This window comes from Diorhabda carinulata, chromosome X (genome assembly GCF_026250575.1).
Source record: "Diorhabda carinulata isolate Delta chromosome X, icDioCari1.1, whole genome shotgun sequence".
Lineage (NCBI taxonomy): Eukaryota > Metazoa > Arthropoda > Insecta > Coleoptera > Chrysomelidae > Diorhabda > Diorhabda carinulata.
In genome coordinates this window covers 60043728-60061872 of record NC_079472.1, presented here as the reverse complement: position 1 = coordinate 60061872, position 18145 = coordinate 60043728, and the positions used below count along the sequence as shown (strand labels likewise).

The 18145-nt window shown below is 34.1% G+C and overlaps 1 protein-coding gene across 6 annotated transcripts in view; it reads right to left on the bottom strand.

The window, feature by feature from the left end:
- The window catches only part of LOC130900363 (la-related protein 4), a 47504-nt gene that overhangs the window by 14264 nt on the left and 15095 nt on the right, over window positions 1-18145 (bottom strand). For 4 of the 6 annotated variants that reach the window (XM_057810903.1, XM_057810907.1, XM_057810905.1 and 1 more), the window contains 10 exons: window positions 12147-12393; window positions 8898-9147; window positions 7530-7877; window positions 7234-7438; window positions 6337-6546; window positions 4076-4285; window positions 3834-3986; window positions 3534-3777; window positions 1723-1993; window positions 943-1165 (listed from right to left, as the gene is read on the bottom strand). In XM_057810903.1, the coding sequence (XP_057666886.1) occupies window positions 943-1165; window positions 1723-1993; window positions 3534-3777; window positions 3834-3986; window positions 4076-4285; window positions 6337-6546; window positions 7234-7438; window positions 7530-7877; window positions 8898-9147; window positions 12147-12393 (2361 nt within the window). The remainder of the gene's footprint in view (window positions 1-942; window positions 1166-1722; window positions 1994-3533; window positions 3778-3833; window positions 3987-4075; window positions 4286-6336; window positions 6547-7233; window positions 7439-7529; window positions 7878-8897; window positions 9148-12146; window positions 12394-18145) is intronic. The other 2 variants (XM_057810904.1, XM_057810908.1) reach the window with 1 other exon arrangement.

The following is an 18145-nucleotide window of genomic DNA, read 5'->3' as shown; positions in this document are numbered from 1 at the left end:
TTTCTATATCGAGTTGTTGAGAATACCACTTTTCCGCGGTTTCTAAAACAAAACAAAAAAAATAGACGGTGCAGAACGATGTAATTAAAGATTGCAACTTTTTATAGTATAAACTTGAAATCTGGACAGTAAAAATTCAGTTTGTAAATTTTCATATAGTAATTTTCTAGAATTCCAAGGTATTGGGTGAAATTATTAAAAGGATGATTTTTTTTTAAATTACTATGTTTTTCATCAATTCAGAATGGTCTGAGCAAATTGTGCAAAATGCTTGAAACCAATAAAAGAGAAAAATTCAATTGATCGGATAGGGAATGTAGAATGAAAGATTAGAGTAGCTATTTTATACAACACGCTATAATTATAGATGGAAACAGAAGAAATCAAAGCGTCAACAGGAAAAAATAAAAAAAGTTATTAAAGATAAAAACAAGAACGTTTAAAATCAATTCCTTCAAACCTCACAAATTAAAGATAAGGATTTATTGATTAGCAAATTTATAAAAAAGTTTGAGGATAATTGTACAATATATATGACAAACAAAAATAATAATCTAGAAGATTCAAATCCTCATTAAAGACAAGTTTCTACTGGAATTGACACCTAACTGTACCACAAATTATTTTCAACTTTTTGCGAAAGGTATCTTTGATTTTATCGGATTTACATTTTTACACTTTTAAACCTTTCATGTCAGATCCACGACAACAATCTCTCATTTTTATATATAATTGTGGCCTTACCTTTCAACTATGTCTATTAGAGAATTAGAGAGAATTTATATCTTTGTAAATATATATATATATATATATATATATATATATATATATATATATATATATATATATATATATATATACACAAAGATATCAAATATGTTGAAGGAAAACAATAGAAAATTGTACACTCTAGTTAACAAAAATTAGTAAAAAATCTGTTACCTCTACTATCTTTATTATCACGTTCGTTTTGGCTACGAGTGTTGGTACTACTACTACTACTTGCATAATTCGTTATTGGCTGAGTTGCCTTTGTTGCAGCTACGGATGTTGGTGGAGTAACGATTTGTTTGTCCCTGGTCTGTTGTTCTTTTTGGACATTTGCTTCCTTGTGATGTTGCGCAACTTGAGCATAACTCTTCCGAGGTGGATTACCAGGTAAGTCCTAAAAGTGAATGTTTGAAGAAAAAAACATGAAATTCCTAAAAAATGTATGCATTTATTATAAAACTATTTTCTAACAAATGGTTTATTGAATTCAATATTTTCCCAGTTGCAAAGACTATCAAACTAAAACCTACAATTTTTGGCAGAGTTTTAAATAAAATAATCCTGAAGTACTTTTGAAAGTACCAGAAAAAAAATTGCTAGCAATATAACAATTGATAATTCTGCTGAGAAAGTTCAATACAAGGAATCCTAAATATTAGTAAACCAAACTACAGTGTCAAACATCAAATAGAATAACTCGAAAATGATCACCCGAATCGTCCATTGCAAAATTGACAAAAGACCCTGTTTTGGTATATAGGTTTCTTATATAAACTAAATCCAATGAATTGCTCCTCCTCATTACTAAGCAATCATGACACAGTATTTTAAAAGTCGCAGGTGTACACTCCTCATTCTCCATACAACAAAGAGCTTCTTTATTTTATAATTTACAATATAATTGCATGTGACAATGATAGAAATCTGTAATATCTCAAACAATTCACTTACTACTGCTAGAGGTGGAGGTGATATCACTGCATGCCTCAAAGTTTCAGCCTTGGAATCCTGTCTATGCACAGGTAGGTGATTTTTAGAACTACTGGTGGTAGTTACAACAATCCCTGACCGAGATGGGGCTTCTGTTGGCACAACTGTGGTCATGGTGGCAGCGTTTGTAGTTGTAGGACAGGGGATGTCCAAATCACCATTTAGAAGAGCGTCATCAGTTTTAGTAGATTTGTCAGCCATGGTACATTTGATTGGCAAAGCAGGAACTAACCTAGATGATAACATAAAGAGTTGAATAACTTACAAAAAATTTGTCTAAGATCAAATAAATGCAATTAGCCAGCTTGATATCTACTTATGCCGGCAGATCTATATACTGCTCTGAACTTTAATTAGAATCAAGCATTGGGCCATCTGTGTGAAACGTCTATAAAATAGGAGGTTATGGTGTTATATACACTGCCACCCTAAGGATCTATTTTATCCTCTTTTCTTGCCGTGGCATTGGGAATGCTCTGTGTTCATAGCTAATCTATTAATTCCTCTTATTTCACCAAATGCCTTCATTTTTAATACGCTCCCTGGTGTAATTCATGTTGTATTATCTGCCAAGTCTATCTCTTCAGGTGTCTTTTAATGCAATAATGCCCAGACAAGACTCCTGTTAATATTCGTAGATTGTTCTTAGGTTAATACATTCAATGGATCTTTGATTATAGGTTCCCTTTGCCTATCTTAGTCCCTGTAGATTATCGATTTTTAATCAATTTGTTTCCTATCTACCCCCTTTCCATTGTCGAATTCATTAAAGCCCAGTGGTTGAGATGGTTTCGCCACATTAAAAGAATGGAGGATAAGTGGATGCTTAAGAGAATCATGAATTCCAAAATATACAGTAGTAGAAATAGAGATAGAGCCTTATCAGATCAAATTCACAAAGACTTACAAACAATGATTGTGAGAAGATTAGGAGCGTTGGCGAAAAGCAGAGCAGTATGGAGGCGAATGCTCGAGGATGCCAAAGCTTACACCGAACTGTAGTGTCTATTGGTAAGACAAGACCTTATTGACTAGTATTTTCTCTATTGTCTTGTAGTTGATTCCATAAAAGGTTCTATAAAGAGTTTATCCGCCCCTACTTTAGCAAATCTGTCTGCTATTTCATTTTTCTCCATCCCAGTGATAAGGAACATATTGAAAAGTAACTTTATTCTGTTTGTATTGCCAAACAAGCTTGGATCTCACGATATTGGAGCTGAGAGCTGCTTGGATATCGAATAAGATGATAATCTCTTGTTTACAATAGTTTCATTCCAAGGTTTTGATTGTATATATTTCTACTTGAAAAATACTTGATGATGATTACCCAAACTTGTTTGGTTTGGTTATGGGGCCCATACACTCTTATTCCAGTTCTGTCTGTCATTTTGGAGCCACTGGTGTACGATTTTAAAGCATCTCTATTCATTTCTAATATGTGGATTTCAATCCATTTTCTTTTATAGCTTAGTTTCAAGGTAAATTTTGTCTCGAAGCTAGATTCTTTTTAAATTTCATCCTGAGGCATGTCCCACACTTGATTACTTTCTGAGGGAGATTCTGGCTTATCCCTGATGATTCTATAAGCATTTTGAGTGAATATATTGAGAGGTGGAAGATTTAGTCGATCAATTCTAGTGCAACTGTTTGTTGTTAGTACAGTATAGATTTCGAATCCATAAAGTTACGTCCACGTACATTTTTAATATTTTTTTTTTTCATTCCTCTAGATATTAGTGATTACTCCATATCCATAAGTTACAAATACTTACTTTTCAGGTGAGCTCGGGGGTGTAAGCGTAACTGTACTGAGTTGAATATCCGCACTTTCGGTAGAGACGTCTTTATAATCAGGGGGTCCCGTCGATCCCGAATTTTGTCTGGAAGTTTGATTGCAAGGCGGAAATTGTTGCGGAGAAATAGCTCTTGGAGAATCATCGCCGCCACCGTTACTAGATTCTTTGCTACTGCCGCCGCCTCCACCTCCAGCACTGTTAACTTTGATTTTTGCCGTACCTGGAACAAAATAATGAATACTCGAATATGAGGTCGAGTGGGACGAAATAATTCACCTTTAACAACATCAGCAAGTCTGTTCTCTCCCCAATGTCCTTGTTGTGGTATTTGTTGAGGTTCAGGAGCCGGTTGGATTGAAGACGACACCTCTACGGTGGAATTCATCACAGTTTGGTGCTTGTAATTGGATTGCGAACCAACATCCAAGCCTAAAATTAATACTATTACATGCTATAAAATGGTCAAATTTTATTTCAATGATGAGAATATACAGAGACGTAAAAAAAGGTTAACTAACCTGGTAAGGGGGGAAATGCTTCTTCTACCAAATCGAATTCGGCTCCTCTCGAATTGACTGTTTCTCTACTTTGCATTTGAACTGATTGCCCATTCGTCGTGGTATCTTCGTCACGTTTTTTCCTACGATGTCTAGGAGGAATGACTTCTTTTACGGTTTGAGGTTGTAGAAACCTATAAATTTCTGAATCTGTGTGCATAACTGGTAAGCCTAAAAAACATCAAATTATTGAAAACTTAACAAAACATTATATCAAATTTAAAAAATCGCGCTTATACATTCCCCAGCAAAATTTCGATTTAAAAATTTTATAAATTATTGCAACTTAATTTATTTTGATATTTTGAGTCACTAGTGTAGAGAATACGGGGATTCATCCAAAAGAAATGCAAGAAAGAAGTTTGAAAAAATTAAGATTAGAAGTCCCTATATTTTAATCTAATCCTAGGTCTGATTTCATTTTGGTAAAGAAAATTCCACATTCCAATCTACCACCTAATGCAAATCTAATGATTTTCTAATCCGAATGATATCTAGCAAACTGTAATCGAGTTCTTCGATTTGCCGAGGTTGAGGAATGTCTTGAGCATCTAATCAAATTCCTTAAATCGTGTCAATGTATCGTTTATTTTTTATTAAGTCGCATAAAATGTAATAAAATTTTGTTTTAGCGTTTGAAGTGGCAAAAGTTTGGTCTGATATGCATTAGTTACACATCCACGGCCCCGATCAGCTCTTCAACGATTTCGTCCCGTCTTTCGGAACCTTCTTAATGCTTTAAAAATCTAACGACTGTTTATATGAAGTCTACTCCAATCAATAGCTAGGTTATGTACTAAGACAAAATTATTTTAGCAAATTCACGTTTTATACAGCAGTAAAGGGTAATGATAAGTCCTTATCTACAAGAGAAAGTAACTTTTAGGTAGAAATAAAATTGAACCGGTGGAAAAAATTGTTTCATTAAAATTTTTAGCCAAATAACAAATAATGAGTTGATTTTGTGAGGGAGTGTATTATATGAAGTGAAATCTACATAAAGGTGGTAACCAAGTCATACTACATCTTATGTAATATCTTCATCACGTTTCATCAACTTTCTAAATTCGCTTGGTCATTTATTAGTAACGTTTATTGAAATTGCACTTCTCAAGAATACTATAGTAAAATTTTTTGTCAAAGCCTTTAGTTCTCGATCAATGTTCATCATAACTTCTTAAGATTGCAAAGATACTTATTGTATAAAATTTCTTCAGATAAATAAACGATTCGAGAAAGTTTTGGCCTAAACAAATTAATCCCATTTGAAGTAATAATCAATTACAACCAACCATAGGTCAATAAAAGACTCGAAACGTATCTTTCTGGTTTCAAAATGGTTCAAAGCTAGAGCTCGGAACAGGATTGAGTATTATTTGACCATGCCACTAGGAAAAGCACTCACTATGTATGTACTCAGGAGTGTTTGGGTATAAAACTGTCTAAAAAGCATATTTACATAGTCTCCAACAGCCAAGCGGCTTTGACTGTGTAAACAAACTCTAAAAGCACTAGCTAACAGAAATCAAGTAACTTAATATGGTTACCAGACCACCAGGGTATACCATATTGGGGATCATAAGATATCACATCGAAAACAAATTGAAGGGATAGATAAAGAATCAGATGGGGTCTTACTAGACAAGCACTTCAAAATATTCATAACCATATCAGCTAAGTCTGAAGAAACGAAATTAAGCTGGCGGTTGGTTTTCTGATAGGTCATTGCAATGTCAAATACCACCTTAAGACAGAGGACAACTGTAGATTCTGAGAGAAGTAGATCTACGCCGAGAATGTCTTGCCCGTTTCAGATTAGGTACCTCGAAGAAGTAATGCTGACAACTTTGGAAATGAAACAAAAATACACTTATAATAAACTGAAAACATCCAAATTCAAATTAATTTAGGATCAAAATATCAATATTTAATCATTACGATACTTTTAGAGAGTTTTCAAATGACAATTTGATACACACTGAAACTTTTTTAAGTAGCTTCTAGTATTGTATATCGTTTCGGTTGGAGCTTAGATATTTCAAAATGGCGATCTGACGAAGTTCTAATGCGGCGTATTTACAGCGAAAAAAAATCCAAAATAAACAATACTGGCTTAATACAAGTCCAATATAGAAAGCATCTACAATGTGGATTTCACTACAGCACTATTGATATAGGTACCGACTGATTTATTATCATTGAGTTATTAAAGTCTTACTAACCAGTGGGAGTTGTATTATTGGCTGAGTAATCATTGTTCTCATTAGATGCATTATGAATATGGCTAGATTTTGGAATTGCGCCTTCTAAAGTTGACCCTTTAGAAGAATTTCCCTTACTGCTAGTACTCGAGGGTGAATTTGAACGACCTTGTTGAGAAGTTGATGGTCTTGAATTTCCTTGTCCGTTACTACTATTACCGCCATTGCCACCTAAAATTTTTTTTGGAATGTATTTCACAAGATATTGAAGGAAAATTAGGAAATAGATTAAGGAGATGTGCGAATTTTGATTTCATTACAAAGTTGTACCAAAACTATTTCTACTTTATTAGTTCTACAACATGTCCCGAAAGCAATTCAACTCTGTCTTTTGGTTATCAAATTATATTTCATCTATTTATACAAACTTTAAATTGATTTAAAAGTTTGCCGTAAATTATTACCCTACAAAAATCGTGGCAATATTTTTAGGATTGAATACGAATCTTCTACGCTTGCTCTTCTGGACCAATTTAAGTTGATTTCTCTCGAAATCCTAATTTGTCTAGTCTTCTTCCAACATTTTTTCAGTGTAATTTATGTAAAGTTTCTCAAAATGTTCCAAAGGAGATTTTTTTAATAGGTACCACAAATAAAAATTATTAGGGTATTAGGATGGAGGATTACGAAGAAGTAGCACAATATCTAAAATAGATCTTTTGGGTCGTAGAGTATATGACACCTTAAATTAAAAATACATTAAAATATTTCTGATATAATTTTATCTAAAAACAAAATCTCATATCTCGTTTTAATGAAACATATTAATCTTGTTATCAGTCACAACATATTTTATCTTCAAGTTTGTTTTATAATTAAGGAAAAGTGTGAAGTAACAATTAAAGGATTAGAAGTTACCTTGAGAAGAACCCTGTGAAGATTGGTCGCTTTGCATTGCATTTCTCGATTGTTTACGTGGTCTGTTTTGATTAGTGCGATAATTCTGGTGTTTGAAGTTTTGAGGAGCCAGCCCGTTGACTTGAAACACTGTGTTGATATCAAAGTAATTTGGAGACGGAGGCCAGGCGACTGAAGCGTAAAACTGTTGCTGCTGATAGGTAGGCTGACAAAACAAAACAAATTTATCAAAAAATTTCGACCTGAGGCTGTATGAGACACAAAACAAAAAATGTCTGATTGTTTCAGTTACTTACGTATATCACTTGATTGTATGCAGCTACTGGTTGACCAGGCGTACCATTGGCGTAAATAAACCTTTGTTGTCCAGGTGGATATGCTGCTGGGTCATATACAGCCGTTGGTGGCGGTGTTGCTCTAAAGCCATTTTTAACGCCAGTAACCGGTGGTATAGGTAATCGATTCATCGGTTTTGCTTTTATCCTCGCCATTATTGGTTTACCTTGGAATTCTCTAACTTCTTCCCTTAAATATCTATAAGCTCTCTGTGCATCTTCATCAGATTCAAATGTTACATACCAAGAACTATTATGAGCAAATTCACAGGAAATAAATCGTGGACAATTTTCACCAGCAAACAAATTCTGGAAAACGAAAAGGTTTCAAAATATTTCTTCAAAAAAAAAAGCAAAAATATTAGTAAAAAGAACAAAATGAAAATATATAAAACATTAATAAAAGCAGTGAGCAGTCATAAATAAATAGGAAGAAGAAGATCTGAAGATAATTGAGAGAAAAATACTGAGATCTATATTCAGACCAAATATTACTGGACATTGAGAGAGAAGATTGAAGAAAAAGAAATAGAAGAACTGGAAGTAGAAAATATAATAAGGTAGATAAAAGAGCAAAGATTAAATTGGGCAGGACATACTTTGAGACGGAAACCTACAGAAATGTAGCTCTATGGCCAAGAGGTCAAACCTAGAGAATACAAATTGAAGAAGATATCAGAATCCTAGAAATAGTATACTGGAGAGCAAAATGCAGAAACAGAAAAGAACGGGAAAAACTGACAAACAAAGCCAGGACCAACAAAAAACTGTAAAAGAACAAGGGAAGTAATCTACCCCAATAAATGGATTTTTAAGCACAAGCCATAATCCAAGAGATTGAACGGCATAATGATGATGATGATGTACCAATGATAGTTGGAAATTGTACGAAATTGTTGGAAATTACGATTCGGGAATATTTCTCTTTCATGTACTACAAAATGGCTATTGGGATGTAGCTATAGGGACAAGTGTTAGTCCAGTACCCCCGGCCCATTAGAGATTCGAAATTGAACAATAAACCAAAGAAAAGTGTGGGCGCTTGTCTTAGTATCCGTGGTAGTAGAGAGATAGCATTTGAACTAGCAACAATGATTAAACTATGTCACACGAGCTAAGTCTCAGTAAATGGCGTAGATTCGCTAAGATCTCGACGTTCGAGATCTGATTTCGAGATTTAACCACGATTCCAAACTCCTCGCATGGATTCGTGTACGTATGAAACAAAGAGCAGGTAGAAGGTGTTGGATTTTCTCAAAGTCAGGTATATTGGGGAGGATTAATTCAATACTTTTGATCGGGGGAATCAAAAAATATTATTTGACTTACTTTAACTTCGTCAATGGGAGTATTGTCTGGAATCTCACGCAAAATCACTATACACCTCTTGTGGTTTGGACGAACTTTGACACCTTCTTCATCTACTTGAACGTTAGGCGATTCTCTCAATACTTCAGTAATCAATTTGATATCCTTCGTTAATTTTTTGACTTGATTAAAATTCGCCACCGTCCATATTGGCACGTACTGGTCGTTGTCCATTTGTGACAATAAGTATGTGTCATTTGCTAAATTTTCTCTGAAACAATGTTGGAGGAGTTGTCGTAATGGATATCTAAACTTGTAAATCCAATTTAATCGTCGAACGAAGAAGGAAAAAAATTTAATAAAACATTTTTTTTTTATTTAAAATACTCGCTTAAATTTTGGTAAAAATAGTCTATAAGATTATTTAATTTGAGTTAAATAAATAAATAAAAGATGATATATTGTATAATAATTAGATGATATGTAATTTAGTTAAAATTATTATGATTTGTTTAAAAATAGTGTAAGAAGTAATATCATACAATGTGGGCGTTTGATGTACACTACTGCTACACTACCTAACCAAAATGTTTTGATCGGTAGTATATTTAATGACAGCTCGATAAAAATTTTTATCTATTTTCAGAAAAATATTCACAGGGACTCATTTAAACGATTGTCGTGAAGAAACTAAGCGTTCTAAAGAAATTGTGGAACTTTTAACGCTAGCGCAAAGTGCTGACATCTTCAGGTTGAGATCAAACACTTTTCAGACAACTCTCTTAATTGAACAAGGAAACCAAGGAAAAGTCAGGCTAATATATACCAGAAAGTGTTCCATATTATTTCAAAAAATTGGAAACCGTATCGATATGTTAAAAGATAGAATATTTTAACTATTTCGGGAAAAAAATTTTTCCCACTTGAATGGCAAATGATTTTCAGGACATGGTTGGCATTATCCTTTGGTAACACAATGAAATCGACTCAAATCACCATATAATTGAGTTTCTAATTTATAATTATATTTTAAGTCTAAAATAAAATCGTATTTAGGTTGGGTAGCAAAATTCCAAGAAGCTCTTTTTTTTCATCTACTCATTAAGCGCTTAACTTGAGATAACATATCTAAAATTAGTTGTTTGGGTTGAAAGATTGATTCAAAAGTTTCCTCAGATATAGAATTTTTGTTATACAAATTTGTTACCATGCGAAATAAATTTCTAGTTATAGAATACATACTATTATTAAATTATAATAAAAAAAAACTCTTCCGGATTTGCACTATTAATGATAATGATTTCCTGTTAAACGCGAAATTCATTATATTGATTACAGTTTCATATATGTACATAAAAAAATAATCTACATACTCGGACGGTTTTGTTTATTCAATAATATTCCCGATAATTATTATGTCCAATTGAGTTTGTTTGGCATAATCGCCTTTTATTTAAAATCAGAAAATCTTATTAATCACTACTTATTTCTTGGTTAACTACCATGAAGAGCAAATATCACTTTACAAAATGAAGGCAGTGTCCTGGAACCGCGGCTTCACATCATCTTCATGGCAGATCTACCAATTAACGATGATGTATTATTATTATCCCCTCGCCACACACCTTTCCATACGTTTTTTCCATTGATCCAGAGTGTTGGAAGTCTTCTTTGGTGAGTGCCTTTTACAAGGAAATTTGCGAAGACCCGTTGACGCAAGAGCTTTTTGTCAGGATTTTTTGGCACCAACGTCGGACAGGATTTTGTCATTTGTAATTTCTCGTGTAAGATTTTTCTAACCGTTTCTTTATCGGCGTTTACAGCCTCGGCAATCATCCGGATGCTCATTCGACGATCAGCACGCACAATTTTGGTCACTGTTTCCGGAATTGAAACAGTCACAGGGCGACCTGGGCGGTGGTCATCTTCAGTGATGTCTCGGTCATCACTAAAGCGCTTACACCACTCAAAAACACGCACACGAGACTGGTTATGAAAAAGAGTTTTATCTCCTCTCATTGCCACACCCCTTTCCATACGCTTTTTGCATTGATCGAGGCAGTGCTGGAAGTCTTCTTTCGTGTAGGCCTTTAGGAGCTCTGCCGTTATTTGCTTCACCGCTTCCATCGAATCAAATAGCGATCTTTTTAAAGCAGATTTTATCTTTGGAAACAAAAAAGTCGCACGGTACCAAATCTGGTAAGTACGGCGGGTGTTCGAGCACTGGAGTGCGCTTACTGGCCAAATACAGCTTCACATAGCGCGTTATGGGCAGGTGCGTTGTCCTGGTGCAAAATCGGGCCGTTTTTTACGAACTCGTTATCGAAGTGTTACCAAAACTGACAAATAGTTGACAGTCTGACCTTCTGGAACTCATTCAGTCATCACGATACCGTTAATGGCAAAAAAAACGATCAACATTGCCTTGAATTTTGATTTGCTCTCTCGGACCTCACTAAAGCGTTTACACCACTCAAAAACACGCGCACGAGATGAAGAATTGTTCCCATAGGCCTTTTGCAACAATTTATAGCACTCAGTCGGAGTTTTTTTGAATTTAACGAGAAATGTGAGACTGATACGTTGCTACTGTTTTTCGTCACACAGACTTTGGGAGGGAACTCGGAGCAATCATTCCTCCTCGTCTGGAAGAAGTGTCTTTGACCAAATTTTAACATGCTCTCAACCATAAATACGAAAGCCCGTAAGCGTGCAGTTACGAGAAAGGTCCAACATAATGTTTCGATTGGATGATGCGACGAAGATTTTTGAGTTATAAGAACACCAAACTCGGTTTACCTGGTCGACTCAATCAAAATTACTGAATATTCCAGTTGGATTCCCAGTTCTATAGAATTCTCGATTTTCCCCCCAGTTTTCAAGGCTCAGAAGCACCCTATTATTTCAAGTTCGGTTTAAGTTGAACACAAAGTCTTGAAGGTTGTACCGCGCATTTGGTCGTTCGTGGAATTCCTTCACAAGCAAAACGCAGATAAATTTCAAAATTAATACCACAGATCAACAAGTAGAAGATCCTTTTGATGTAAACCTCACAACTGCAAAGATTCAGTTGTAAATTAACATGGTAAAAATGTTTGTTTTGTAATAAAAATGTCCTAATAAACTTGGTCTCTGTCTTTAAAAATACCATGTACCAATATGGAAAGACTGTTTTTACATTTCCCAAAATCCTTTCAAACTTCCTGTGTTGTGTAAAGTGTAGAATAAATAAAATCAAAAGTTGGTACTAATATTTCATGAGACACTCACCTAGAAAAGTAATATTCCAATTGTTGTGAAAGCATTTGCTTAAGCTGCGGCAAGGGATAAGCTGATTGAGAGGCATTTTCTTGGGGAGCTGAGGGAGGTAGAGGACTAAGCCCGTCAGCTCCCTCTGCTACCCCGTTCACGGTTATGTATTCCGGGTGTGTTCCCATGACAGGTGTTGGCTCAGGGGTGGTACCATAAACCACCCCTGAAGGCACTTTGCCAACATCCCCATTCATGTACGCGTATCCTGAAATTGGAAAAATAATTTTTAATACATTATAAATGTCGAAAAATTGTGTATCACTAGACAATTATTTCTTTTTTTTTTACAAATGATTAAACCTAAATTACAATTTATATAAGATCATCAAAAATCAACGGTTGTAAGTATTTTATGTACACTAGCGGACAAAAGTTTGTATAATTTGCGTCACATACAACAAATAAAAATACGATCGATTCTGATATTTGTATTAGCCTCTATTTTTTCAAAATCCCTTTAATTTTTACCATGTTTCCAGTCGCCCTTCTTTCAAAAAACTTCTCCAAACCATCACCGAATCCTCTACGTGTTTTAGAGTCGGGATTACACATAAATCTAGCATCCGTTCTTCTTTTGACTTGCGCACAAACACGCCCCAATTTTTATGTTCTTTAGCCACTGCAACCTTTTTACTTATTTTGATATCTTAAAAGAAGTTTTTCATGTCAACCTTTCAAAAAGGCCAGCTTCTTTCAATCTCCTTTTCACTGTAGAAGTACTCAAAGTCAGTTCCCTAGATTCATTGAACCGAATTCTATCTCTATGATCGTGAATCGTCGATCACGTTTACTGATCAATAAAATACGTTTATCTTCAGCGATTGTAGTGTTCCGAAGTCTCCCTGAACGTTTTCTGTCGCAAAAGCTCCTGGTGGACGCATATTTTTCACGCTGTAGTCCACAATATTTTTGTTTCGACGGCAATGGAAATTTATTAAAATGTAGTATTTTGAAATGTAATAAATGGATTAGGAGGTGGACACAAACTTTTGAACAGTAGTATAGGTAATATGGTAAAGGGCAATGAAAATGGTAGTATATCATTTTAAGGAAAACTTTGGACACAAAAATCACTTTTAAAGCATTCCAACAACATATTAATTTGTATTCTGATTCACATAGGCATTACAAAGGACGAAGTGAAATTTTTGTTAGTGTCTGCTTCTAATTAATAATTTTCCCATGATCACTTTTTATTTTTTACATTAGATGTTGTTTTAGTCGAAGAATTTACATTTTTTTCGTACTAATCAATATTACTTTAGCCTAAGTTATTCTCAGTGCAAATTTGGGTTTATTTCAAAATAATTTTTCATACAGATAAGACTCGTAGCTCTTGCAGGCTTTAAAAACAACTTTTTTGTCATAAACTGGTTTCATTACAAAGAAAACTAACCATTTTGACTCAGGAGAATAAAACAGAGATCGGCATAAGTCAGGAAACGTTCTCGAAAAATGCTTCTAAGTCTGTCAACGCTGTCGAAAAAGATAAAAACGAAGCTTCAGAAAATTTTGTATGTGTCATGATAACATGTACTAGTCGAGTAGACGCGTTTACAGAATGAATGACCGATACGAGTTCACGCTTCAAGAACAAGTTTTTTTTTGTTATGTTCAGATGAAGCAACCTTCAAGCTAAACGGTAAGGTCAATCGGCTTAACTACGTGTGTGTTTTGGAACAACCAGAATCCCCATATCTTCATTGAAGAAGAATTAAACCTGCCTGGTGTGTGTGTGTGTGTGAAGAATCCATGCGGGAGGTTTCGTGGGTCTATACTTTTTTGAGGGTCACGTGACGGGTCAAAGTTATCTGGAAATGTGGGCAAATGGACAACGATCCAATACTCGCGAACATCCGTTATTTCAAGCAGGATTGAGCTTCGTCGTTCTACGAGTGCGAGAGTAACTTAATGTTCATTTTGGAATATGAGTAGGCAGACAAGGATTCTTTGAGTTATTTGACCAGACATCCTGTGAGATCTCAAGGACCGCTTTTTTTGCAAGGAGGCCTCCACGCACCCTACCGACCTTTGATTTCACATACTTCGCGTACAGTTTGACACGCTTCGCCAGATCTGTCTCTCCGTTAAAAACGTTGCCGTAAATGGGCATCAATTTGAAAAGTAACCCTTTTTCGAATCCCTTTTGTAACTTCTTAAAAGTACCTGGTGACGTGGTCAAGTACAAATCGATTGACAGTTGAAAATAAGGAAAAAGCTGTCAATTATTCCATAGAGTTTCTCAACATCGAGGGAAATTGTGCAAGGGAACTGCACATGCTATTCAATACTATCACCAAATTTAATTTAAACCACAATCATCGATAGTAAATGCAAAGATGTGCTGGTATCTCGAATTCCAATTATTTAAAATGAGTTGCCCTTCGATTTCAAAACGAATCGAGTGTGACTGACTTCCGATATAACCATCAACAAGGTTCAATGCCAATCGTTAAGTGTTGCTGGTTTCGATTTTATTTTCTTATGTATAGAAAAAACTCAAAATATTGTTGATTTCATAGGATTAAGAGAAAAAGAACGTGGTAAATAAAAAAAAATTTCAATGAATAAACAGAACATTCCTTTTTTTATAGTAATAACTTACGCCAAGTATCCATCCGCTAGTAATAAAAATGAGTGAGATTTAATGGTCGATAATCGTTTTTTTTATATAAAAAAATGAAGGTTAAGGTTGTAAGTTAAATTACTACAATTTTTATAAAAAAAAAGGACAGAAAAAAATCACGTACCCAAATAACAACGACCTGAATAAATCAGTGAAAAATGTTTTAGTATAAAATTAACTTTCTCTACATATCAAGACAATCTTAAAATTTGATTACCTCTTTAACTCAGCTTGATCACCAGTGTACAAACAAGAGGGTTCAACGAACTTGTTAATTACATTAAAAAATAATTTTTAACAAAGTTAATTATGGCTGTAGAATTGATCGGTTTGAAATAAAAATTGTAGTATCAAAAATTTGTCACTAATATGAATGTTATAATAATTCTGTTGGTATCTTCTAAAAATTACAATAAGTTTTTTGTCAAATTAAATTTAGCATCAAAATATGAGGATGGTCTCAGAAGTACCTGGCCTGACCTAGAGATGGCGGTAGTTGCTTGGAAAATATAGCCGTATTAGAAAGTTTACATGTTCCAGGTACTTTTGAAATAATTAATATTCTTCAAAAATATGTTAAATTTTTAAGTTATGAAGTATTACATCACGCAATAAGTCTTGTAAATGACACCCAGATGATGCTGCGATTGTCAAATCCATATGACGTTTAGGAAGTACCAACTTTCAGAAGTCTATGTGTAAAATTTCACGACATTTCGATTATTCAGAAAAAAATGACAATCATTCAAGTGAAGCTACTTCTGTTATTTTCAAAACAACTTCGTGTGTTAATTTATCAATGCTTCTTGATGGAAAAAAATTGTTCAAGCTCAGCAATGGTTTCAAAAGTCTTATATGGACTCTGCTCCATTAAAAAGAATCATTTTTATTGGTTTGCTGAATTTAAACGTGGTCCTATAGACATCGATGATGGTGAACGTTCCAGTCAGGAGGTTAATCCAGAAAACATCAAAAAAGTCCACAAATTAGCTTTATCTAATCGAAGATTGAAAATGTGTGAAATAGCTGAGGTCGTAAAGATATCAGAAGTCAATAAGTTTACAACTATGCATTACAATTTGATCATGAGAAAGCTTTATTCTAAGTGGGAGCCGCGATTACTCACAGTCGATCAAAAACGTGTTGTTGATTCAGAGCAGTGTTTGACCATGTTCACAGGTAATAAATCAAATTTTTTGCGACGATATATGGCAATGGATGAAACAAGGATCCATCACTACACTCCGGAATTAAATCGATCATCATCTGAGTGGACTGCAGCCGGAGAACCACGTCCAAAGGTACAACAGTCAGTTGGAAAGGTTACGGCTTCAGTATTTTTGGATGTCCATGGAATAATGTTCAACTCCAAAAGAAAGAGACAATCAATAGCAAATACAATATAGAGTTTGAACGCAAAAAATCAACTAAAAACGCCAGAGGGAAAAAACCACTGTTATAAAGCATTTTGATCTTGAGGAGTGCTTCAAGTTTTTGTGAAACTGCCTTGGCTAAATCGGCCACGTGACTATGCCAGAACATATTGCTGCTAACCTCAACACCAGATAAGCGAATTTGCGCTTTATGTCCAGACAGGACCAAATCCTGAACTGCAGTGCCAGTTTTTTTTTTAAATATCAACCCGAGTCTTTGCTACATTAAATTCAAACAGATTGCTTCCACTCCATTTCAGAATGTTTCCTCCTTCGGTATTGATGGTGGTGATCTGTTCTTGTCTCCGGCTTTGGGTAGTAGCAGAGTTTATTGGAGAGGTTAATTTAAACGACGACACCAGTATGTTATTTTCGACGAAGCTATAGATCGGGTTTTACTTTTGTTCGAGTAGATCGTTGATGTACAGGAAAAAGAGAGTGGGTGACGAAATGCATCCTTGGGGAACACCATCATTGACCTTAAACCTTTCTGAGGTGTGTCCATACGACCTAGATGGATCAGTCTTTGAGGAAGATACTAAGCCAATTGAGGACGATAAACCGTACGAAATTAATTTATTTACAAGGTTAAACACTGTCAAAAGCATTCGATATGTCAGGTGAGATGCCCCATTCATAGCTAGTACCTCAATGAATTAATTCTATAACTTTTGGACAAAGTATTAATTCACAGCTTCATACACCAGACGTGTATGCATCTCTTTCATATTCATTCTAAGAATATCAAATAAATAGGAAAGAATTGCTTATCTACATTTCAATAAAAATTATCTTGTAGTCAAAAACATATTTTTCTAAATTTAATTATTTGAATAGATACTGGACTGTAATTGTTGTAGGGTCATTCTGTATAAAATCAATACGGGGTATAAATCTAGCCCTTTCAGAATTTAACGATTTGATATGAAGGTTGTCATAATAGAGATTAAGAAAAATGCACCCCCTACCCTACAGACTGGTCAACAATACGTTTTTTGCAACTGAAAAAAGGGTTGCATTGCTAAATGTGGTTGCAAAAAAGTGGGACTATTTTGTTCTCTGGCATGTACACCTTGTCAATTTTAAAGTTTTTATGATAAAACTTACAGTTTTGCTGAAAATCGCGAAAAACTCATTTTTTTTTACTTTTGACCTTGAATAAAATTTTTTTACATACACGGGAATGATAGTGAACTTTTAAATTTTATTTTTAATTATATTTTTAACAATTTTACTGATTTTCAGTTCGATGGGAATTTATGTAACATCGAATGTCTAAATTTACCGGACTAAAATCTGTAATAGTTTCATAAAACTTCACTTTTTAAAAAATATTATTTAACTATGGACGCATCAGCCTCACACTTTGAAATTTTCACAATCACTTACCAAAACTATAATTTTTTTGCACTTTTTGAGAGAATAAAAATAAAAATTTCGAATTTTATCTTTCAAAACATTTATATAACAAAGTTTTATTGTTTAATGTTTTATATAAAAAAAAACATTTAAAACTGAGTAAAATGATACCACTCCCAACTCACTAGCTCAATTAGGAGAAAAGCTATGGTAACTTCAAAATATGTTTGTTACTTTTTTTTTTGTGGATTTTGGGAAACTTTACATAACCATAATTTTTAAACCGTTTGAGATATTTGAAAAAAAACTGCATTATTTCTTTCTCCCCATGAAGATAACCTCCATACCAAATTTTCGTTAAATTCTAAAAGGATCAAGTAATTTTTTATTATTTTATTGTGTTGATTTCATATGGAATGACCATTTAAATAGAATATAGAATAGATAATAATACAAAATATAATTTAAAATTGAAGGCAAAAAATACCAAATTGATCAGTTAATAACATCTATGTTCAAGAAACAAAACGATGGTTGTG